Source organism: Periplaneta americana, chromosome 3, assembly GCF_040183065.1.
Source record: "Periplaneta americana isolate PAMFEO1 chromosome 3, P.americana_PAMFEO1_priV1, whole genome shotgun sequence".
NCBI lineage: Eukaryota > Metazoa > Arthropoda > Insecta > Blattodea > Blattidae > Periplaneta > Periplaneta americana.
In genome coordinates this window covers 82,795,655-82,822,395 of record NC_091119.1, presented here as the reverse complement: position 1 = coordinate 82,822,395, position 26,741 = coordinate 82,795,655, and the positions used below count along the sequence as shown (strand labels likewise).

The window sequence follows — 26,741 nt, the reverse complement described above, 5'->3', positions numbered from 1 at the left end:
AAAATTCCATTAACTTTTAAAAATACATTTCAACAATAGAGATTTAAACACATGTTCAGTAATCCCTTTAACATCAGAGTTATTTGAAAATTAGCAGTCCTATCAACAATGGGAAAGTAAGTTACAAAACTGTATTAATTTAATTTAAAATTTTTAACAGACTTCAGTTGTGCAGCTCAACAGTTAAATGCCAGTCAGAGTACACATAGGTTCAGTTTTGTAAATCATACTATAAAGACGGTAAATATGCCAAAAGTACGTCATTCAGTCAATTTAAAATCAAAACTAACAAGTTACATTTCAGAATTTAAAGAAGATGGTTTATCAACTGACAATAAAATATTATTTTGTAATTTGTGTCAGTGTGCAGTATCATCTACACAAAAGTTCCTGGTGCAACAACACATTACAACTAGTAAACATCAGGCCAACAAACAACTAAATTCCAAGCAGAGACAATTGTTTTTAACACAACCAACAACATCGAATGTAAGATCTGAGTTTAACATCGACCTGTGCCGTTCTCTCATCTCTGCTGATATTCCTCTCTACAAACTAAAGAATAAGGTCTTCAGGGAATTCCTTGAAAAATATACTCAACATACAATCCCGGATGAGTCAACACTTAGGAAGACGTATGCTCCATCCATCTACGATGAGACAATACAGAAGATAAGAGATGAAATTAAAGATAGTTCAATTTGGGTTTCCATTGATGAGACTCCCGACAAAGAAGGTAGACTTGTTGGTAATGTAGTTATCGGTTTGTTAAGTGAACAATATTCTGAACGAATTCTTTTAATTGTGATGTTCTAGAAAAGTGCAATAACAAAACTATAGTTAAACTGTTCAACGAAGCTATGGGTATCCTGTGGCCAAAGGGTATTATGTACGATAATGTGTTATTCTTTATTAGCGATGCTGCCCCTTATATGGTCAAAGCTGGACAAGCATTATCTGTTGTATATCCTAAATTGACTCATTTTACTTGTGTGGCGCATGCATTTCATCGTGTGGCAGAAGTGGTCAGAGACAATTTCCCTAAAGTAGATTTGTTGATTTCATCAGTGAAAAAAGTATTTCTCAAAGCTCCCAGTAGAGTTAACGTGTTGAAAGAAATGTACCCTGAAATTCCATTGCCACCAAAGCCAATTTTAACTAGATGGGGTACATGGCTAGAAGCAGTTGAATATTATGCCGAACATATAGACTCTATTAACAATGTTCTCCTTGCATTGGACTCTGAAGATGCAGTCTCAATTGATACTGCGAAAACAGTTACCTGTGACATAAGTGTGAAGAATGACTTAGCTCACATTCAGCATACATTTTCATGCATCATAAAAACGCTCAAAAGTCTCCAAAATAGGCACCTTTCACTATCTGAAAGTTTTGAAATTATAAATAGTACTGTGGAACAACTGAATCGTGGTAGAGGTAAAGTTGCAGATGCAGTAAGAGCTAAGGTGGACACTGTACTTTCAAAAAACCCTGGATATGAAGAACTACAAAAGGTTGTTGCTGTGATGAGTGGTGAATCAACAGTGAAGATTAACTTGGACTTATCCCCAGCAGACATTGTGAAATTGAATTATGTACCAGTTACTTCTTGTGACGTCGAACGCTCTTTTAGTCAGTATAAATCTATCCTCAGAGACAATAGAAGAAGATTCACTTTTCAGCACTTGAAAGAAATTGTTATGGTAACAGACAATAAAAATTGTGTTTTGTTGAAACTACATTGGAAGATAAGGTACGTCCATTATATTTTTTGTTTAGTTTGATTAAAATGTACCAATATTTAACGTACATAGTCATTTTTTTTATAATTTTAAGTCCATATTTAATTCCATATTTTGGTAAAAATCCATATTTAATTCCATATTTTGGTAAAAATAACTACATATATATTTACATATTTCATATATTTTTAGTCCATATAAATCCGTTCCCTGCTCATTATCTGCATGCCATATTCTTAGAGAAGCATGCTCATTTAATATATTACCCAAAAATGAGATTATTTTAACTTGATTTTTTCATTAAATCTAGACTAGGGTATGGAAACGGTGCGTACCAATAACGTATTGAATTCGGAGAGAATGCTTTGAACAATTAATTAATTAATTAGGGAATTGTTTGGCTTTGTTCGAAAGCTCACAGATTTCATTTGTGCAGTATGTTGTAAAATCTTGTGGAAAGTACTTACATTCTTTGGAATCCTTGAGGAGGTACGAATTATTCTTATAGATTTACATCAATTTATTTACTTGCAGTTATTATCTCTTCTTAAATACAGATAAGAAACATAAACTGGTTATGTCCTTTATAACCCCCAATGTGCTTTTGAATGTTCTTTATCACTAAAAAAAACATCATCATTTCTTACAGATATAATTCCAAAATCTTAGAATTGGACATATACATGCGTTGAGCTATATCTAAAATAAGCCAAGAAATGCCATTTCGTGACAGGACATCAAACCCGAACACTCTGTATGTACGAGTATTTTTTACAATAACTTTTATCATTGTTATTAATTAACAATAACTTTCATGAAGAGTAATAGTTAATTTAAATTATATGATTATACTATACTATATCTTACTACACCAAAAGGTATTGATATCATAGCCTTGGAACTTCTTTGTAAACAGAAGCGAAAGCTTTTACCATGGAAAAGAGTATGTTGTTTTATGAATAGTTACTCCAAGTTTGGTGAAAAATGTTAGCTGATTTTGTACTCTGAATTGTTAAATAGATTTAGTCAGACAAAAAAAATCATATTTGATCAAACCGAATCGACGATTCTTTTATTTTATTTAGAGTTGATACAATTAGTGTTAATGAGATGGTATTTGGCGAGATGAGGCCGAGGATCCATAATTAATTACCCGACATTCGACTTACAGTTGGAGAAAACCTCGGAAGGAACCCAACCAGATAATCAGTCTAAGCGAGAATCAAACAACCTCCCAAGCGTAGTTACAGATCAGCAGGCAAACGTTCTACCACCTGAGCCACGCCGGTGGTCATATGTCGATGAAAAAGTACTTATTTTTTTAAGTTTGTACGGCAAGAAAATGTATGCGGATATAGTAAATATATTGAAGTATCATTGTCCTTCATGTGGAATTGAAGAGAGGAAAAACGGAGGTCAAAGATGAACACTATGTTGAAAGACCTGTTCCTGTGACCACTCCAGAAGAAATCAGTACCGTACATGACATGATTTTGGACGAATTAGACTCAAATGTATTAAAATTTATTATGAAGTAGTCTGTTACATTGTAGCCTATATCATGATTTGGGTATGAGAAAATTACCTCCGAAAGGGATTCTTAAATGCCTAAACGCTGATCAGAAACGGCTCAGAGTGACAATTTCCAAGTCAACTCACTCAGAGTGACAATTTCCAAGTCGACTCACTCAAAGTGACAATTTCCAAAATGATTCAGAGTGGCAATATCAAAGTCGTTTTCCCGCCGTTCTGAGGAGAATTCTTCTGATCTTTTGGATCGTACTGTAAATAAGAACGATTCATAGATCCATTGTCAGGATCCAAAAATAAAAGAATAATTAAACCAATGAAAACACTCTGATTCTTCCGACCCAAAGAAATTTTGTGTTCATAAATCGGCAGGAAAGGTTCTTGCATCAGTATGTTGAGACAAAGAAGAAATAATTATGACTTTGGAAAAAATTGTAGAAAACATCGTGGTAAAATTTCCAAAATTGCCCCGTCCTTGCTAGACAATGCACCCGCTCACAAGTCTCTGATTGCTTTGCAGGAAATTGACGAAGTTGTGCTTTGAATTGATTGACCATCCCCCGTATTAGTGAGATTTTGTCCCCTGAGACTGTTTCCTATTTACAAAACTAAAAAAAGGCATTGAAAGAACATAACTTTTCATGGAATGAAAATGTATTAAGTATTGTGGAAGAGTGATTTTCAAACCAAGACAAACCATTTTTAAAGCTAAGAATTACTTTATACTGCCATATAACTCACACGTGTATATAGAGTTAAATAGTGTCTATGTTGAACAATATAAATCTGCTGGAGATACAGTAGGCTTTCTCCGTGGTAGGCTAAGATCATTGGAAAGGCCGAGACGTAAATGCGAGGCTAATATTAAAATGGATTTGAGGAAGGTGGGATATGATGCTAGGAACCAGATTAATCATGCTCAGGATAGGTACCGATGGCGGGCTTTTGTGAGGGAGGCAATGAACCTCAGGGTTTTTTAAAAGCTACTTGTAAGTAAGTATGGCTAAGAACCGAGCTCAGAAATAAAAAATTAGGCCACACTAATGATAAGTTAGTACCTCACTATACAGTCGTAAAAATTGTATTGTTGGGAATGTTTATTAAACGTTACATTGACACAAGAATGAAATTGAAAATATTTGGCAACAATTATTTCATTGAATTAAGTCCAGTCTTTGTAAAACAAGGACTTTCACTACTATATAAGTCATTATGAGGAAGTATGTGTGATTTTCATGACATCGTTTGTTTGAATAAAAGTTTATTGTTATGAGACCGTGACCAAATGAGACTAGATCTGTGTTTGAAAATTAGTCTACCTCATTTGATTGGTCGACGGAAGAGAGAAATTTCAATCTGCAGTGAAGATCATCAGAGCAACACACATTGTAGGGTTAGAACACAGGAGCATGCCTCTCAGCATTTCTTTCTAAGTACATGCCCGACATATGATATCTAAGTATTTACTCAAACACGTGTCAGATGCGAAAATAGTGTTGATAACTTCTGTTTACTTTATAATTAATGTAATTACAAATACAGTATGTTGTATGACCAACATTGGAACAATTTGTAGCTTGTTTGTGTAATAGCATATCCGAGACATCACGAGTCAACAATAAACTGCAGGAATTTCCGTGGTTACTTGGCCAAAGAAATGTTTGGCAAAGACATCTCAGCAGTTTGTTCCATGAAGATAAAATCCGGTAGTTTTCTGTTGCTTCTGCAGTGGTGTTAAGGGTAACTGTGAGTTATGGAGATATGGTGGAATTCTGGGAGAAGAAATGGAACTACATAGAGTAAATTTGATCTAATTCGAGATATGCGAATTTTAGATTTAAATTTAAAATTCTCGTAACACGAACCTAGGTCTCCATTGAGTAAAGCTGACGTTGTTGTTGACGAACTGTGACATATAGGATCATCCAAATTGACTTCAAATTTAAAGCGTTATGAATAACTTTTCATACAAAAAAAAAAAAAAAAAAAAAAAAAAACAAACAGAAACATCACCGTATTAGGCACCCGATAGGGTTTGGTTCTTACAAAACGGGAATATGTCCGTCGTTCTTCTTCAACTAACACTATGCTTTCGGCGACACCATAAACAACATTTTGCAGATAATAATTATCTTGGAAAAGTCATAGGTTCATGCGAAATTATTATCTTATGTTTGCTGTAGGGCTGTCGGATGTGCCACGAAAATTCGTTCTTTAAGCTAACTCTACAATCAAGAGCTGGCCGGATTGAGACATGGAGATCGTGGATACAATATTGTTAGAAAGTGCCTACTGGTGACACGATCGACGAAGATCCGTGTACCTGTACTTAATCGTTTTGGAGGTATGTACGAGTATATGTGCGGCGGTGCGCCATCCTGCATTAAGATAATTTTTTCCTGATCTTGATCTCTCAGTTTAGAGGTGACGAAGTTCTGTAGCGGTCTCCCTTTACTGTGACAGTCTCTATTATTCCATTATTATCTTCCTAGAATAAATATGGACCAACGATGAATTCCGAAGTGTAGTCGCACCATGCAATGACTTTCATAGCATGAAGATCTTATTGAATTAAAACCAGAGGCTCATTTTCAGACCAAATTCTGAAATTGCACGTGTTGGCTCCATTATTAAGAAAGAAGATATTCTTTGTCTGTACAGAAAACTTTTTCCATTCAATGATTAAGTTGAATATCTGCTACTACAAATAAAGCAAAATCACAACTTTTCTGCCTGTCACTTTCTTTGAGTGCGAACAGTGGTTTTAGTTTGTATGGGAACAGACTTAGAATTCTCAAAACTGTGCTGCAACTCATTTGTAGATACCTGTACACCTAACACTACCAATTCCATAATAATTATTCCTACTTATTTCGTTACTTATCTGAAGCACTTTAGTAGCAGTAACATCATAGATTACCGTTGGTCTCGCCGATTTTTCTTGTCATAAATAGAAGCAGTTTCCTCAAACCGCCTGATTAATCAATATAATTACGAATGGAACATGGGCCTTCTCTATATTCTAACTTTCCCCAGACCTTGAGAAAGACTCCTATTTCTTTCACAATAACGTAATACCAGCTGTGCCCTAACATTTAAAGATAGAATCATGAGTTAAAACTTAAGAATTCTTGTAGCAGTACTAAATAAAATCATTAATGTTTTAATTAGCAAAATGGTAAGTATGCAAATGCATAAAGTAGCAAATGGAAAACCCCATTGTTGCTCAATATAGTGAAATTGTTGTTTTATTTTCTACCTCGACTAGTATAATATTTATAACGCTTTAAAATTTGAAGTGACTTTTGAATGACATTATACATTAAATCGTACATTAAAACGTATTCATTGCCGTGTAAGTTCTACAGAAGTAATCAATACTTGTTGGCACTGGTTGTCACTCTCGCTACAACTGAGTGTATGAAACCCCATTCCACGTGTATTATCCCTGTTAAATTTTACGATCTCAGCAAATTTTGTGTAGTGATGAAATTTTACACTTTGTGCGAGATCGTATGTTAATCTTTTGACATATTGTATTCCTTTGAATACTTAACATTATTATTATTCTAGTAGGCTACTGTTCCATGTATAATAAGCTCTACGATCTTCTTACAAATATTACTGTGTTTCATAGCGCTTTAATAATATTCCAGAAAGTATTCGAGGGTTTAATATTAGAGAAGAACATGAAATCATCTCGTTTCATAAACAAACATACTCGCGTCTTAATTACTACCATTATAGGCTCGCTGCATAATGTACTGTTCTCTCTTTTGACCAGAAAACTTACCCTTTCATTTAAATCGATGCCCTGATGAACTGTCTGTCAAAGAATATAGGATTTCAGTGATGTATTCATAAAGAAATAACTCAATATCAGCAATTAGATTGATTCCCTGTAGGTTTCACTGTCAGTTTTCAAGCAAAACTGAAACAGCTGCTGCAGGAAAAGAGATAACTAAAAATCCGTTCTAATCAAGAAGAGATGTGCAGTGGGCAGAAAAGTGAAAGTGAATATGTGGCAAACACGTTATGCTTAATCATTGTTGTAGATAACTGATTCGTTGATGTTATTTTCATAAAATATTAGGCCTAGGAGTGTTGTATACTGAAATGTGTGTAACAGCATTTATTTTATCTATCTTATTGTACTACTGTAATATATTTTTACACAGAAAGAATCGTCCCGCCAAGAGTTTTAAACCGATCGGATTAGCAGGCCAATGATATTTAGGGGTTGCAGATAGCCTAGTAGGAAGAAGGACACAAGCAACCCCTAAGTACCATTGGTCTGCTAATCCTACCGGTATAAAACTCTTGGCGGAATGATTCCTTCTGTATAAAACACATACCGGTAGACCTACTATAAATTGCTGTTATCCATCACAGGTTGTAGTAAAAATATTTCCTAACATGGTTTTCGCGTCATGCTTGTGCTCCTGGTAAACAGAATGCACAATATTAAATATACCTAGCACTTCTCCCATGCAGTACCCTGCGTCAATCCGTCTTTTACCTAGTTAAAGATATTATATCGTCGTTTTTTTGTTTAGTATAATTTTTTCAGAATAATTGTATTGGCAGTATCTAGGTGGAAGCAGATATGGTTAAGATATAGTTCCGAAAACATTATTTAGGTGAGAGTCACTGAAGACTGCTTACGTGAAGAAAAGGAGAGGGCTTATTTACTTTTAATTCTCTTCCTGACTAGGAAAGGGTATATACAACAGTCAGACCAGTCGACGTATTTTAATCCAAGGGAGCCTACTGTATCTGTATTTATCTGTTCAGGATTTCGAAGTTAATAAAACTACCATGAAATTCCAATCGGTTTTATAAGTTAGCCGAAAATCTATTTTGTTAGTATTTTTGGCCCCGGATATTGTTAGGAAACAATTCATACCTTCCAAGATTTAATGAATCGCATTCATAGGTGCAGTTTTTTTTTCCTAAAGATTATTTGATATTTCCACCCTAGACTTTCAATTTGTGCGTGTTTCTAATGTCACATTGTGTCATTACTCTAATTAGCCAACCTTCTGGAGTCCTCAAGTCGATTATATTTAGAGCCAAGAGTGATGTTCTGAAGGAATATATCAGTCACCTCACTTTGTCTCATACTCGTACATCTAACATTGAAAAAACTCAATATTCAACCTAGAAGTACCTCGTACCACCTAGAGATGCATCAAATGGTTCTAGTCAAACAGTACTCCAGACGCCCCCTTTGCCAGAACATTGACCGCCAACTATGCTCCAGTTCTTTCTCCAGTAGCAGATGTAAGTTTGTTTTAAAAATTGTTGACACCACCTTACTGATTATTGCTCTTTTAATTCAAAATGAACTCTCTGGCATTGGTAATAAGTGACCAAGTGTATAGGAATGTGAATTCAAATGGTGCCTTGTAGCCAATTTAATCTATGTTTGAAGGAATAAACACATTAATATTAGTTGGAAGTTGATTACTGCATCACGAGTAATTTACGAACAAATTTCGGTTCTTGAAGTGGTCTAGGACAAGTGAACAGGATTTGTGCTCTAAAACTAAGCTTGAGTGTGGGTTCGAATCTCGCTTGGACTGATTATTTGGTCGGATTTTTTTTTCAATATTTTCTTCTACTGTAATGTGAAAGTCAGGTAATGAAATAAGTAGGTATAATTATTATGGAATTGGTAGTGTCAGGTGTACAGGCATCTACAAATGAGTTGCAGCACAGTGATGAATTTCGAAGTGCAGTCGCACCATGCAATGACTTTCGAAAGGATTAAAGATCTTTAGTGGTACCAAAGGGAAAATACTGACTGACAAGGATAACATAGGCCTAATGATATCTAAAATGAATGGGGTATGGCTTCTGTATTTAGAAGCTATAACAAATAACATGTGTTTTTATAAATTCAGCTAATTTAGCTACAGCTTTGTATTAAACCTAATTTTTAGTTTTACAGAATTATAAAATACATATATTATCATCGTAATCATCATCTTTATCATTATCATATCCATCATCATCCTTGCCGCCAAATTTTAAGAATCGAGCCCTTTGATCAGTTCCGTCCTCAGAATCGTGAAAATTTCAAACCAAAACTAGACAGTCGCAAGTAGCGCGGAGCTACCGACGTAGCTCAGTCGGCTAAGACGCTTGCCTGTGATCCGGAGTTGCGCTTGGGCGTTGGTTCATTTCCCACCTTGGCTGGTTATCTGGTTGGAATTTTTCCGAGGTTTTTTACCAACCATAAGGCGAATGTCAAGTAATCTATGGCGAATCCTCGGCCTCATCTCGTCAAATACCATCTCGCTATCACAAATTCCATCGACGCTAAATAACCTAGTATTTGATACAGCGTCATTAAATAACCAGGTGAAAAAGAAAAGTAGCGGAGCTCTCCTGCAGAATGAATTTCGTAACTACTGAGTGGATTAGGAGTGCCGAGAGTTGTCTTAGGCGTTATTAACTGCCTTTCCTTGACCTGAATTTTCCACTTATTTGGCTCCCCAATTTTCCGAACACAATGCAGAATGGACCGCGTTCCAGCCCATATAGGCCTACTCTTTCAAAATATTCTTGCAACCACAACTACGCCAAAAAGACGGTTTCAAGTCGTAGTGATTCAAGTATAATTTGTGGTAATTCTAAAAAGGCTTTGGAACAGGTTCTATTTAGTTTTCCACATTTTGCCTGCTAACGAGTGTGCGCCTAGAAACTAGTTACGTTTAGTACGGCACCATTCTAAAAGTGACATGGACAAATAAGAGCCCGCTTAGCGGTGATTCAGCGCGTGAGTTTTCGACAATAAAACCTCACAAATTACAGATGTAATTTATTGGCTTACCTTGTAATAAGTGCTGGAGCTGACGACCTTTCTCTCCAAAGGGCATTTAATATCTTTTGAAAAGGTTTATAGATAGACTTTGAATTTCGTCCCTATCGATAGAATTCAACCCTAGGTACACTGGCTCGCAAAACTTTTGTCCGATATACTGCATAGTTTTTCTCGTTCTTAAGTTGGTATTTGTACTCACTCTAGGACAGTAACGTAGGTGGAAGGTAGTCTCCCCGCAGGTAACAAATCAACCCTCCTCACAACAGAAAGTTTGAACCAAGCTACTTGGTAAACTTAAAGGGTGCTATTCACAGACATTTCGCAGCACGCGTTACGAGCGTACTAAGATAGCCCCGGCTATCCACTGGTTACCATTACAGAATTCAAAGCATATCCTATCGCTAACACTATTTTATGAATACGAAAAACGCTGATCATCCACCGGAAACCCGCGCTAAAAATGTCTATGGATACGGCCCAAAGAGAATATGTTTACTTAGTGATCTAGTGATATAGATAAATTTAATAAACACAGCATTTTGTAGCCCCGCCTCACGCCACGGTTCTTTGCGTAATAATGCGCCTATAGCTTATTTTTTCTTTGGCTGTTGTCATGGTAACAGTACTAAGTTAATAAAATTACATTGATTAAAAGTGGCACTAACAATCAATAGATTAATATTCTAAAAAGTCGGGTAAATAATTTTATTAAGACAAATTTTTATGGGTATGTATATAATTTAAAACTTGATTGTCAATTATATCCCGTAGTGTACAGCAGTTTAATTTACATTTTGCACACAGAAAAAAAGATTGCATATTACTCTCATATAGTAATGGAACGAAAATGCGGGTGTAACGAACTAAAAAATAAGCAGATGTCTGTATTTTCAACACCAAACATTATATTGGAACCATATTTAATACAACAAAGATATGTAGATGGAGCAATTGTCCTGTTGAAAAATATAATTGTATTAGGTTGCAACATGCGCATGCTAGGTAGCATACAGTATTTTCCAGTATGTGGATATATTGCTGGGAAGTCAAATTCTCTCCAATTTTGCACAGAGTTCCTCCTCATAATCTGGAAATCCATCCCCAAACAGCGACAGAAATACGTCCACTGCGTTGTGTTGATGTTACATATTATGGCTGGAACCTTGTGGATCCAATAGGACGAAATACTTGAATAGGTCCATGACTGGTGTTTCAGAAAATCTTTTAATCTCAAAAATTACATTTTCTCATGGATATTCATAATATTCTTGGTAAAACGTGATGTGATCTACTCTATGTTTATGATTCAACATAGTATTTATACGTGCAGGGAAGATGAAAAATTTTCCTAGAATATTATATAATAGTGAAGAGAGATAAACAACATGTTTAAACATTTCGGTGCAAAATATACTCAATGTTTTATTTCTATCGGCTGCATATACCGTTATTGCTCTAAAAGTTTGTCTTTGGTTCGATTAGCTAGGTATATACCTGCAACTTAGAGTTCAAATACCTCCTTTCCCAGGACGACATGTGGAGTGGGGTATGTAGACATATTGCCAACACAATATCTCACAAAGTTCACTTCCCCATTATTTCATAGGACAACAGTTTTGCGAGCTAGTGTACGTGGCCCATTTCATTCAATTTATGAACAACTGTTGTCTTACAATATAAGTCTTTAGTTTTAACGATTTCGTCGCTTTCCAAACTGATGTTTCGAATACATCTATCTGTTGAGCTGTCCTAAGGATTTTCTGGGAGACTCTTCTAGTCTAGCCTATGTCCGCGAGTTATTCTTCACTTAGAATGCAGTTTATGCACTTTTTTAAATTTAAATTGAGTCACTTTCACCTTTCACTAAATCCTAGATAGTTGTTTATCGCTAGGCTATTTCCGTAGAAACAAAGTACGGCACTTTTTATACAATTCATTCGTAATGTACGTAACATAAAAATGAAGATCCGCTCTGCAATGTGTACTGCATTGCCAAGAAATAAATTGAACTGCACTGAATGAAAATCAGCTGTATACGAATGCAATAGTCATGACGTCCCTTCAGTTAGTTTTATCTGTCCATACTACGCAACACAAAATCTTCCCACACTCGATCCAGGAGAAATGTACACACTCTTTCCTCGGCAGTCGCGTTCGATCTATAACAGCAAAACACCGAAGTCATTTACCTGAGCGAAACGTGTTTCGTGGTAAACGCTAAATATAATTTCGCCATTCTTTTGTTAATCTACAGCATTGTAACTATTCTCGATACAACGCAGTTTCATGTGTAAATGTTGAACCGTGATCACCCTCATAATAGTTAAGTCATCTAATATTTCGTATTGCTTATAGATGAATCAGTTACGATAATACAAAGTATTAGGCATAAAAGAGGATTATAGTTCGTGCTCGAATTTACGCTGTGGACTATATTTCCAAAAAAAAAAAATCTATTAACTTTGAATAGTGGTTAAATAAATAAGAGTACAATAAGTGAAAAATACAACAGGACAGCCGAGTACTGTAATTGGAAATTAACTTTCGAAGAGGTGGAAATTCTCAATCATGTCTTGAGATTTAATATCTCCGACATTTCAGAATTGCTTACAAATCCCTCCTTTAGGATCGTACAATCTATATCTTGAAGTGTCGTCTACTCTGTTAGTGCATTATGTTCTATCAACGGAATGGGCTATGCACTAGTTGAAATATCTAATTATTTTTCACAACCAAGCCATTTTAAAGTCTGGAATATTATAGGAAATTCATGGCGAATCCTCGGTCTCTTCTCTCAAGTACCATCTCGCTATCATTAACTCCATCGACGCTAAATAACATAGTAGTTGATACATAATCGTTAAATAGAAAAAAATATATATAGCAAATTAAATGAGAATATTACTAACTAACAACGAAATTTAATACGTCCTCGTACTGTTAAAAAAAGTCGAAAGAAGTATAGTTCTACAGAAAAAGTAATAAATTTTGTCATGTTAAAGCATAACCTACCGTTCGCAACACATTCGACGTTTTCAATCGCTCGAGATCAAATAATAAGTCCGGAATACATACGTTTCGGAGTAATTATTTATCTTGTTTGTAGGAAGCTATACTTCACTGCTGGAAGAACATAAGAAAATAAAATATTGTTCTGTACAACCCCAGCAGAATAGCTGATTGTAACGACACCAAAGAGTAGGATAGTCTTCTCAGTCCCCTTTTATTTACATGAAGACAAAAATTGAGTCAATATTCGAAACGCAGTGAGTTCTTTGTTCAGTAATAATGGAAAAAGTCCCAATTCGTACCGCTTCTAAACAACCCGACTTTTCAAGGTGTTACCACATTAACAAAAATGTTTCAGAATCACTGTATGCGCCATTCTTTAGGTGCAAATGCGCTGCGATATCACGTGGTCTCTCAAAGCACTGTCTTACCGTGAATAAACATCGTTGAATTACACGTTTTCTTAAATGTTGTCTCCTCCAAATAGGTTAGGCCTGCTGTTCGCCCATCAGCTCTCCGTCCCCTCTTGGATGTGGTTACTATCTTCAATTGCGAAAAGCTAAGAACTAGGCTAGATTGAAGTCAACTATATTACGAACAATACAGTAAGAAAATATAACTCACCATAATGCTCATTATGACAGTGATAACTGTAGTCTTATTCTCGACAGCCACTGTGATCGACAATTTCTGGAATTCATGTAACAACTACTCACCACCTCCTTAGCTTAGGGTAGGGAGGCTGGCGGGCGAACAATGTGAACTGTAATGTTTCACAACCACTACATAACATGATTTGTTCCACAAAAACTATGTAAAGCATAACGTTTGGTTTGTCAAAGTACTGCCAAGACTTAAATAGATACGTTTTTGTCCTTCATTGTCCTATCGATATCCTTGATCCGTGCTAATCTTACTAAAGCAGAACCTTGCTAAATGTCTTTTAAATCTAAACGAACATGTTCGGCAACAAGAAACTTGAACTTCAATAATTTGTAAACCAGCATTAATAGTAATAATAGTAATAATAATAATAATAATAATAATAATAATAATAATAATAATAATAATAATCGGGTTAGAAGATTAGAAGCAGCAGCGATGCGACACCTTAAACCACTGCCAGGATGTTCACTCCTTGATCATAAAAAAATAAGACATCTGCAATAAACTGCAAATACAATTATACCGAAGAAGTAGGTACGACCATGTGACCCTGAACTACATACCAAGAGGAAGAAGACATATCGACAGACCAAAGAAACGTTGGAGAGACCAGCTGAATCCAGGAGATGGAACAGGCTCAATGGCGTAATCCGTACAGCATTTAGTGATGATGATGATGATGGTGATAATAATAATAATGATAATAATAATAATAATAATAATAATAATAATAATAATAATAATACTAATAATAATAGCACCTTGTGTAGCTCAGAACTATACAGAAGAAGGTGGTATTACCTGATTACATACCAAGAGGAAAAAACATACCGGCAGAGCAAAGAAGTGTTGGAGAGACCAAATGAATTCAGGAGATTGAATAGGCTCAGTGACCCTTTTTCCTGCTGATCCGGAATTGCGCTCGGGCCGTGGTTTCGATTCCCGTTTGGGTTGATTACCTGGTTTGGTTTTTTCCGAGATTTACCCAAATCCTCGGCCTCGTCTCGCCAAATACCATCCCGCTATCATCAATTCCATCGACACTAGATATATTAATAATAATAATAATAATAATAATAATAATAATAATAATAATAATAATAATAATAATAGGAATAAATTTAGAGCCCGGAACTTAAAGTGCTAAATCTTAATATTGTTACTTGTTATAGCTTCTAAATAAAGCAGCCATACCCCCATTCATTTCAGATATCATTAGGCCTACGTCATCCTTGTCAGTCAGTATTTTCCCTTTGGTACCGTTAAAGATCTTTAATCCTCTTAACGACCACTTACAAATTAGCGCACGCTTTACAAGATCCATTTTCCACTCCTTGTGACTCTGTTGTCTATTATTACATATCGGACTCTACTGGACTTGGCTTAAAACCCCTCCTCACTGACACCACATCTATTCATCTATACTTAGTATCATTCTTAACCTTTAACACCTAAAGTTCTGGGCTCTAGACTAATAATACATTTCTTCTTAAGTTAAAGTGACGGAAAATGGGATTTCTACTACCCTGCATTTTAAAAGCAAACATTCTCATGGGGCAGGTAAAAAAAGTTTTTCTTTTCTTTTACCGTGTTAATAATGTCAAAACAAGTGCTTATACAAATTTTGGTCATTCGACCGCAATTACGAGACCGTCGAGAAAGTGATTTTTCCTGAAGCCGCTTACAGAAGGAAAACACAATTTTATAGAAAGATTTATTGGAACAGATACAGCAATTGAATAGCCTCCCATAACAAGGTTGTAACCCTTATTTCTCATAAGTTAACTTTTTCGTGAATAATGATTGTTAATGATGCGCTGTTGTAATGCTTGTACTCATATTAAAAATATCAACACACATGTCTGATTGTCAACCTTGCTCTAAAAAATTTAAAGTGCTTGCAGTACAATGTGTTTCTCTCCATTTTTTAAGAATTTCGTATTTGCTGGTTACAACCCTGTTCTGGGCGGCTATTCAATTGTTGCGCTGTTTTTCAACATATTCCCCATCAGATTTCAGACATTTGTCATACTGTGGGATTAACAGAGAGATGCAGACGGCTGTCACACACTGATTCTGATCCCAGGCGGCAGACTTCTATGACACAGGGATACAAAAATTTATCTCATGATATGTAAATGTCTCAATTCCAGTGTGGAATATGTTGAAAAATAGCGCAGCAATTGCTATATCTGTTTCAATAAATCTTCCCATGAAATTGTGTTTTCTTTCTGTAAATTGCCGCAGGGAGAAACACTTTCTGGACGGCCTCGTATTGCGGTCGAATGGCCAAAATTTGTATAAGCACTTGTTTTGACATTATTAACATGGTGGAGGAGAAAAAGAAACTGTATCTGTCTCCATGAGTATGTTTGCTTGTTAGACGCCTCATTGTCATATGCAGGGACTTTCAATCATAGTAGGTTTCAAACTTCTCTTTTTCACATCTTATGCCAAAATTTGCTGTATTGTAGAAAAGCTCGAAATTTTAACAGGAATTTGGTCGTAGATGCCAGTAAATGCACTATCTCAAGTTGTGGCTACCCATGCACAGTAGGAGTCTATATTATGTATAAGGCTCGAATTGCCTGAAAGGGCTCAGAGATAAACCCTAACAAGAATAAGCACCTAAAGGTTGAATAATTACAAAAAAACTTAGTTGAAGTCCGTAACTCCTTTTACCACACTCGGTCTTATCAGAAGCAGACGATCCCTCTCTGTTGGGATCGCTCTACGTTGTTTCAAATACGAGAATTCCAATGCAGTACTGTTTTTTCGAAAGTCATATGATATGTTCATCAAAAATACGGAACTTGTAACAAAGTTGCAGAACAAATGTTTTGACGTTTTACTATTGAGATCAGAGTTTCTAGGTTATATATCTTTGGTCCTCGAAAATAGTGTTAATGAGTTGAGGAAGTCGTAGAGATATGCAGAACTTCAAACATTACGATGCAGTAAGTTGGCTACCTATATTGATGTGATGCTATAAAACGTCATATTTATCCGTGGAAGATTTTCAGTCTTCGAGGAAAATTGTGTTTGCCATACAAGCCGGCAAAGTAGGGTAACTGGTTGTTTAGATCTTAAGCCCTCCGATATGAACTAAAAACATCGGATCTGATCTTTCAGTACTTAAATCGAAGTATGATACTGCTTATCGTTTAGTCAACAATATATCAATAGCACTTACAAGGTGTTATAAATAAAAATTAATTTCACTAGTATCATTCTGACAACCTGTCGGGCATTATTCTTAAAGTTAATCCTGTTGATATATCCTGATTTTAAGAATAATAGCATTAATTTTCTAACACATTGTATGATCAGTTGATTAGAGACTGCTTTCCATAAAGGTACGAACGCCAATATTACTGATTCTGGTGCACGTAATAGCTATAAGTCATCTATAGTAGTCAGTTTTAACATCTCCACGGTCATGGATTCAAACCCAATCTAGGACAACAATCATTGTTCATTGACAGTGTGATATTCTACGCGTTTATGAACTTAAGCTCTTAACGTGAGTTTCTCTACATATTAGAAAGAAAAAAGCTTTCCTTAAAACTGTAACAGGAGTATGAAAACTCTTCATACATACATACATACATACACACACACACGCACGCACGCACACACACACACACATTAAAAAGACTCCTTCCAAATGAAAGTTTAACTTTTCTTCGTTATAAAATATACATGTACATTTATTCATATTTGATCGTTCAGCATTACAGCATCGTTTCAGGAACTGCTTGGAGGTACAGTAGCTCTATATTTTCAAGGAGCAGCGCAAGCAGACAAGGTTCATTTCTTTTTCCTGCAATAACTACCGTCGTGTGATCTCTGCCTCACAGTGAAATGAAATATAATTATGAATATAATTAATTATTCAAACAATTTTCTGTTAGTTTTAAACGAATTATTTCAAAAATAATTTAAAGTACTGTTATTTTAATATTTTTAAATTTGCTGTAAGTTGCGAAATATGTACGAAATTACTTGTTTTCTTTTTTATAAATATTCACCGGAATCAATTCATTTTAATCACCGAAATCAGGATAAAATAATCACAATGAAATCACACCCCTAATTGTAGGTATTACAATAGAAGTATCTTGATTCACCAGTAATGTATCAGTCAATTGTATATCAAACATAATTTATTCAGAGTGCGTCTATTTCTAACAGAAGTGCAATTGTGAAATTAGCATTACAAAAAATGCCGATACGAAATACAAAATTAAACCGAGAAGATAGTGATCAATTTTAATTGAGAAAGTAAAAGCGTGTTAACACGGAAGCTGAATGTAAAATGCATCAAATACAAATAGGTCACATCAAGAAATAATGTCCACATACACTATGTGAAATCAACCTATTCTGTTAAATCTTAAGTTGAGAACAGTTGCAGTAAAGTACGTGACCTGTATCTATACTTATACGCATATATTGCCCAATTTGTTGGAAGCTTTTTAAACATATTTTTTTGTTACGGCAGCAAGTAAAAGTAACTTATTCTTTGAAGCTTATTTAGGAAATGTGCACTTAGCGTAGCCTATTTCAGATGCAACATCGCAGCATCAAATTATCTATAATTCTACTACAAACATTTACGGTATTCATATAATAGGTCAAAGAAACGCGCTACTACATTCTGCACGTCTTCTTCTTCATGAATATTGATTTGGGTGATGTCAGATAAAATATGAACTTTGACAAATTATTAAACATTTGATATCCAGAGATATATTGGTTGTGAATGGTGAAACATCAACTGTGTTCTTATTTATCATCGGAGATGCCAAGAATACCTGTAGTGGTACCACTAAAATTATAGAGTAATTTAAGAAAGTATATAAAATAACTGCTCGGAGTTTCGCAGATGAATGTAGGCTTTAAAAGGAATTATTCATCTATAGTTACCTCAAAACCCGCAACAAAATATACAGTATAAACTTAGACGTTTTCGGACTTACATCGTATACTGACTTCAGAGTAATGTCAGTGTCTAGTGGATATCTATTATCAGCCAGCCACCAATCTTAGTGCCAATAGATTTATCAAATGAGTCGCCAGATAATTGTTCTAACCCTAACATGAAGAATCGACCCTGCCCACCCTAATAGGTCCGTGGCTAAATAAAATGGAATATTTGGTCGTATGGTAACGTAATGCTATCCTCTTTTACAACTACGCAATTCTATTAGACGTTGAGAGTATTCCAAGTAATTATACTGTTTATACTCAGTCTTATATTAAGCAGTATACGTGTTTTTGTCTCAAATGATTGAGTTACTTTGCGCTAGCGACGGGCGCTAGTCGATAGTACTATCGATACTATCGATAGTTATGACTTCAACTATCGAAACTATCGATAGTCAAATTGTTTCCAATACTATCGATTGTTATGGCGACTATTGATAGTATCGAAAAATAGGAAGATCATAATATTATAAGGCTTTCAAACTGGAGCTGGGCAATATGATTCTTTTTCAGCGATTCTCAGACATTACGAATCGAATCGTTTGTAACAATTCAATCACGGTTTGTTCAGAACTTATCCCAGTCTATTAGTCCAAGTATTCTTAGGAATCATAAACGAACGACTCACATGGTTATTCATTTTGCAATCATGGGTAGAATAAAAGCCTTCTAAGTATCTTGTTAGATGGCAGAGTAGGCCCGGGAAGGATGCAGTCCCTTTATAATGAGAGTTGAGACATTGCATGGTCTCTTTCTGATTGATTGAAACCTCCATTAATCTACAAAATTATGGAAGATAGTTGCCCTCGATTATAATTTATAAACTCAATCTTACTATCAGTACATTTTTTAAAATTAAATCCCTATTTAACTACTACCCAAAAGTCAGGCACGCACTCATTATTTTGCATATTTAATTAAGCAAATCTAGTATTTTGTTTCCACTTATCCGATCCTTTTATTATACACCATTCACCACAAATAAATAATTTGGTCAAAAAGTATCTGTATTCGCTGGGATTTCAATCCCTTCGGAAAGACTGTTATCCAAAACTGAAAACTTAATCAATGAAAGGCGAAACCATCTGCATCCCAACAAAGTGGAAATTTTTATTTTAATGGGAAACTTATCCTTGGAGCAATAGCCACATGTTTAACAAACGTATAATGAACTCTAGTGTTGGCGCTTTAAGGACATATTATGACATTGTGTGTTATTCTTATCTAATTCAGATTCCATTCTGTATATATTATTAGATTAATAGTTTAGTACGCGTTCAGATATAAATTCAGAAATATATTCAGTGTATAACCAATTAACAAACAATTTTGTAATGGCTATCGACAGTATGGATAGTTTTGATTATAACTGTCGATAGTGAGAACAGTCAGTAGTAGGGGAAGGTAGGGCAAAGTGGAATGGATTTTGATATCATCTAATCCTGTCTTCGTGTTAAGTTTTATCACAAAGTTTTTATACACAAACTAAACGTTATACATCTGTCAACATTTAAACACAAAAATAATCTTATAATGAATGAAGACAACAAAGTAGCCTAATTAGAAAAATAAGAGGACCCTTTAATTTTCCACTTTACCCTCACCAAGAGGGCATAGTGGAAACTCGGAGAGGGCAAAGTGGAAATTACATAACACACTATATAAATGAAAATATTGTTTAAGATAGGTAAAACATAAATAATTGTCCATATTTAAAACATTTTCAAGCACTGCAGTTGCCACATAGGCTAGCCTACATAGTCTGGAGATTAATATCAGCACAAAGTTAATGAGTCCAGTCTTTGTATTGACAACACATGATCTAGTTTTCCGATGGTGGGTGAGAATATTGCTCTCCACAGCCCAAACAGAAAACATCTTGCTACCTAGGCGTGTGGTTTAGTGTACTGGCGGCATCGTCTTACCGGCCTTCGTTTTCACTCCTTTGCCGTCAGGTCTCCCATCTGCTTCTCGCGGACTGCGAGTATTTCAGTTTTCTGACAACGTCGTTTTCGGTTTCTTTCAGTCTGATGCAGTACGCCTAGGCTTACTTTGGGGAGTGGAGCAATATCTTATGGTGTCACATGAGGCTGCACATTCGATGTTCCACACTTTACTGGGTTGAAAGGCATCTATCTGTGTATTCTCCTGCTTCATTGGGAGACCTATCTTCGCAAAGAATAGCTTATCAATAGAACTACTAGGCTATACTGGCAATAAAGGATAGAAGATGGAGCAAAATCATCTTCTGTGAATATGTTGCGTCCATATGGAAAAATTTCAGTCCTTGAGAATCCGCTAGTGATATTCGGAACCACGAACGATTTCTCAAAGTCTTCACGGATCAGACCTGCCACATCATATTCACCGGTGTGTCTTCCTGGATAGTTCTTCTGGAATTTGTCTACTGCAACTTCAAAATGCGTCTTGAATGGCTTGTGAACAGCAACATCGACAGGCTACAGCTTGTGTGTTGTGTGTGAAGGAATCGACAAGATTATGATCCCAATCAAGAGCTTGCAATGACTGGTGAGATGTATGATCGTTAAGAACCAACAACACTGACTTTTCTTTGTTAAGTTTGACAATTTCTGCAAAAGTTTCAACCAGTGCAAAAATTATCTGCATTGATCCAGCCAGACTCGGAGCACCAATTCAAGCAGGATTGCTGGGTAACTTTCGGCGTTGGACCTCAGAAGCATTTCGCCATCATTAATTCACATATCAATGATATCATCATTATTGATACCATATCCCGAGTTCAGTTCATGGTGCAGTGTGCTGTATTTGTACAATACGGCCCTTCGGCTACCGAATCATTCACAGAATAGCAGTGGTAAGCACAATAAGCATCAGGTAGCAGTGTAAGCCTTCGGGTCCCTCCATAGAACAGAACAAAACGTAAACTATAAGTCAAATGCATTAACTATCTTCCAATTGCATATTAGGAGGAAATCCAGACTCTCTGAGTGAATTCCAAACTACATGGGCAAAGTGGAAAGTTCATTATTTCAGTTTCCAGTTTGCCCTCCACGTGGGTTGCAGGTTAGATGTGGTTGTATCTTGCCAAATGAATTAAAAAAAAAAACAATTAGCCATCACAACTTCTTCCCAACACTTGTAACGGTGCTTTAAATATTAATAATAAAATCAGATGTTATATATATGGCGGATGCCTACAGATTACTTATCATAAACAAATAATTTCTTGCAGCTCGTTTCATTGTAATCACAATTCCACCATGTACAGCGATACTAGCGCTGTGCGGCTAAATAGAAACAAACATACTACCATAAGCTTTGAATATTATACTGAATAGTGCTGCTCTCTATTGTTGTAAGAGCATAACAACGATTTTCCACTTTGCCCTCCCCTTCCACTTTGCCCTCGTCTCCCCTACTATTGTGACTATCGCCCATCTCTACTTTGCATCAGGACAACGCGCGATTGCGTATCACTCAAACCACAGGGAATATCATTAAAGAACATTCGAACCTTCACCATACTTATCGTTAACTCTTACCTTACGCAATTAGATCATTAGATATTTTGACGATTCATGGTTTACTTTTTTATGGAAGAGATTTTTAAAATGTTAAGTTGAAATGGTGATTCGCGAGATCAGAAACTGGTGCAATCGCAGGCTCGATCAAGGAACTGGCTGAAAGATCATTCAGAATGAAGTTGTTACGTTCTGTTTCGGAAAATTAAATACGTTGTACATTACAATTTGCATAATAATGTTTACAAGACGCTAATGTAATATTCTGTGTAATACCAATGTATAAAACGATCGGTAGCTTTCCAATAAAGAAGAAATATTTCTATAAATGGAAGGTTAATAATCATGAAAATCAAATTCGAGTTTTCTCAATACGGAGCTCATTTTCTGTCTGTCTTCCCCTCTGTGTTGTGAAGATTAAGGCGTTAGCTTCAACTCTAGGAATTCTTCGTGGATCGTCGTCTTCTATAATCTAGCGAGTTCCTTACTAGCTTCTTTAGCTCTACTAGATTCCATGTTTTAAAGCGACGAAACAGGAAGTAATTCTACAGACACGGGTGAGTGTGGGCTAGAATGGTAAATTATACATCATTGTCACATTGCGCTGGAATGTAACTTTTCACTGGAGTTTATAATGCAAAAATTCGTCTGCTAAGAACAAACTGGAAACACAATACCAACCGAGCGCTGTGCGATGTTCTGTTGTTAGGGAAAAAATGTTCCCAAACTTATGGCGCCAGGCCACGTGTTTCGTGTGCTATATTATTACCATTGTTACGGCGAGTGTAAAAGTGTCAATCGTAAGTATTTCATTGTTTTCAGTATTTAATACTTCGTCATACGTATACTTTAAATATTCTGGCGAAAACTTCAAAGTCCTTAACTCAATTTGAACTTGCGCCACGAGTATGTGGCAACCAAGTCTCTGACAGCAACATGATGTAACTTCCTGTTCAGTCACCTCATAAGATGGAAACTAGTATAAACCTATGTACACGGACAGGTAGCGACGGATCTTTAGGTGGAAAAAATTTGAAGTGCAACGTGAGAAAGGAAAGTCGTTGGCCACATACAATAGACTGCCTGGTAATTCTATTGGTAACAGCACGATATCAATTGTGAACACCTTTAGTAGAAAAGAATGTCTCAAAATCTATCTGGTCTTCTGTATAGGCCTATGCCGATGAGCGCCAACTTAGACCTACATGTACAAGTTGTACAAATTTAAAATGGACATCAGTTAAGACGAAACCAGTTGAAAAGAGCAAGTGACTTAACTGTCAAGTGTTCGGGTTTAGAAACTAACCAAACTTTCTCCGTAAAACTTTCTCCATAGAAATATAATGAAGTCGATCTTCTCAGAGTATGGTAAAAGTAGTTTCTCCCACTACTGGTGATAAGAATTATTGCGAATTCTTTAGCATTATAGTAAGGGATACGGGAAAACCCCGAGAAAACCTGCCCCAATACCGTCTTTGTTCATACCACATTCCATTTGGACTCACCAAATTTGAACTCGGAACTCCAGCTTCGAAAGTCATATAGTCGTCGTCGTAATCGTTCAGCTAACGATGAGTCCTTTATTATCTTGAATTAATTGTAAATAGTGATAAGTCTGTGCAGTGTGTTTCACTGCGTCTGCTCACTCCAAACCTTGCATCGAGTGACGTGGAATCCTTACATATCTTTCAATTGCAGGGTTTGAGAACTTCCCAACCCGCTGTATTATGGACGTGCAATGTAGCTCCTCTAGTTGTATGAAGTAGACGTCGAACATGTTTCTTCCTCTTCCCTTCCGCAACATCCGTGACATCTCTGTGGGCTGTGTCTTGGCCAGCTCCATGGTCTGCGCTGTGTAGCCTGGCGGGATAGTATTCGCTTGTGCTTTGCTTCTGGTGGGAGAGCTATTACCACGACAAATAGCCTTCGCCTTATGCTTTGACTAACCTAGACATTGCGTCGCCAAGTACACATGTGACTACATAACACAATAACACTAACGTTTAAATCAGCGAAGTGGCTGAAGTGACACCAAGCAGGACGCGCGATTATGAGAAATGTGTAAATGGATTCTACACTAGTGCTCTCTAGTGTTAGTGTCCAGTACCTTGTGAGTATATTGATATATTATTTTATGTCGAATCGTCGCAAAACGACGGAGAAATGGAACACATTATCTTGATCACCACGTTTCTGTTCTTCCACTGTAGATGGCACCCCTACACCAAGCCGGGAAAGCAGCGGACTACAGTAGCTGTAATTCAGTTTGTCCGGAAAGAACTCGTAAGGTGCTTACTGCCGTGCGTGCGGTGTATCTGTGTTCTGTTATGTTCTTAGTCTGGGGAACGGTGTTGCCAAGTCATCGTCATTCCCAGCGACGTGCGCTCTAAGCCATTGCTACAACAGGCGACATACGATCCACCATATAAACAAGGCGGTGGAACGTGGAAGTATTGCTGACTTTCAATTAATTCGAAAGGAGTTTTCTTTCAACTGTTTCTGTTGCTGAAGGACGCATTTCAGGGGTTGATATTCATTCCCATCTTTTGTTGAAGTGCAACCTATGTCGAAACGTTTTTTTAATATATAGGTATCTTATTTATAATATTCGCATTAGTTCAAAGACAACTTCTCCGACACTGACGCTATTCAATCCGCAGTTCTAGTGACCAACTTCGGGTGGAATAGACTTATATTTGATTTAGATCCACAGCCTTTATGATACAGAAAGAGTTGAACAATGTTCCTTCTGTTTGGTAACATTCGTAATAGATAATACAAAAAATGAAGATAACTTTCATACCCAACGCGTAACATTCCATAAAACTGAGATTGCTTTCTAACATACAAAATCATTAATGTTTCGTTGCCTCGAGAATGCATACCCATGAAATGTAATTAAGTACGGAATAGTAATATGTTATAAAATTAACCTAATATTAGCTACTTTGCTGTTAGAGAGAAATAAAATTAGATAATCCCAGCACTCTAAATCCTTTACTTACGGTTTATGGCTAAGTACAAGAGAAGTCGCTGTGGTAAACACAAGGGTTAACGACCAGGGGTCCAAACCCGCGGTGTATAAGGATTTCTTTTATCATTGTAATGGCGTACGTTATCGTACAAACTTCTTTACGGGAGTTTACTTCGAGTGTAGAGGTAAATTTCCAGGTAAAATTGTCTTGGAAGGGCAAAACTCAGATTCTAATCTGGATAAAATGCGTAAGATAGATGGATGGAAGGAAGGTGAGTTGATTGGACGGAAAAATGGATGGGATTTGGATGGAGAGATGATTGGGTGGATGAGTAGATCGGTAGACGGGTGTATGCATGGGTTGGCAATGGATAGATGGATGGACGAACGGATATAGACTATGAATAGGTGGATGGGCGAGTGGATGGATGTATGTGTGAATGGCGAGTGAATGGTTGGATGGATGGATGGATGGATGGACGGACGGACGGACGGACGGACGGACGGACGAAAAGATGAGTGAATGGATGGATGAGCGAGTGGGCGAGTAAATGTTGGATGGATGGATGGATGGATGGATGGATGAATAGGTGGGCGAGTGAATGTTGGATGGCTGGATGAATGGGTGGATGGATGGACGAGTAAGTGGGTGGATGAATGAATGACTGGGCGAGTGAATGTTGGATGGATGGGTGGGTGGATGGATGGATGGATGGATGGATGGATGGATGGGTGGATGTTCGAGTGAATGTCGGATGGATGGATAAGTGGGTGGGTGGATAGATGTATGGATACATGGATGGATGATTAGATAGGTGGGTGGGTGGATAGATGGATGGGTGAGTGGATGGATGGATGAATGGGGAGCGAGTGAATGTTGGATGGATGGGGTGGGTGGATGGATGAATGGATGCATGGTTGGATCGATGGATGGATGATTGGGTGAGTAGATGGTTGAGTGGGTGAATAGATGGTTGAGAGGATGAATAGATGGATGAATGGATGATGGATGGATGGATGGATGGGTGAATGGATGGATGCATGGATGGACGGGTGAATGGATGGAAGGTTGGATCAATGAATGGATGGATGGTTGGATAGGTGAATAGATGGATGAATGGATGATGAATGGACGGGTGGGTGAGTGGATAAGTGGATGTGGGTGGATGGATGAATGGGTGGTTGGTTGGATGGATAGATTAGTGGCTGGATGGATGGACGGATGGACTGACGGACGGATGGACGGACGGACGGACGGACGAGTGAGTGAATAGATGGTTGAATGAGAAAGAGTTCTTAGTAATTGAAATCAGAGTTACCAAACAGTAATCTCACTATTGCCTATAAATCGTTTTTAAGGAATGACTATAAATATTACAGAAAACATATGGATGTTTCTTATAAAGAGTCTCATTCCTGTGAAATAATCCGGCATCAGAACAATATCGATTTTTCAAAGTTTTTAACAAAAAAAAAAATAAAACTTATTGTAATCATTA

The 26,741-nt window shown here is 36.6% G+C and overlaps 1 protein-coding gene across 9 annotated transcripts in view; it reads left to right on the top strand.

Annotated features, from left to right (window-relative positions):
• The window catches only part of Ih (hyperpolarization activated cyclic nucleotide gated potassium channel Ih), a 934,537-nt gene that overhangs the window by 740,274 nt on the left and 167,522 nt on the right, over positions 1–26,741 (top strand). For 3 of the 9 annotated variants that reach the window (XM_069820882.1, XM_069820883.1, XM_069820881.1), the window contains exon 5: positions 24,479–24,556. The exons of the other annotated variants lie outside the window; for them this stretch is intronic. In XM_069820882.1, the coding sequence (XP_069676983.1) occupies positions 24,479–24,556 (78 nt within the window). The remainder of the gene's footprint in view (positions 1–24,478; positions 24,557–26,741) is intronic. 9 annotated transcript variants of the gene reach the window in all.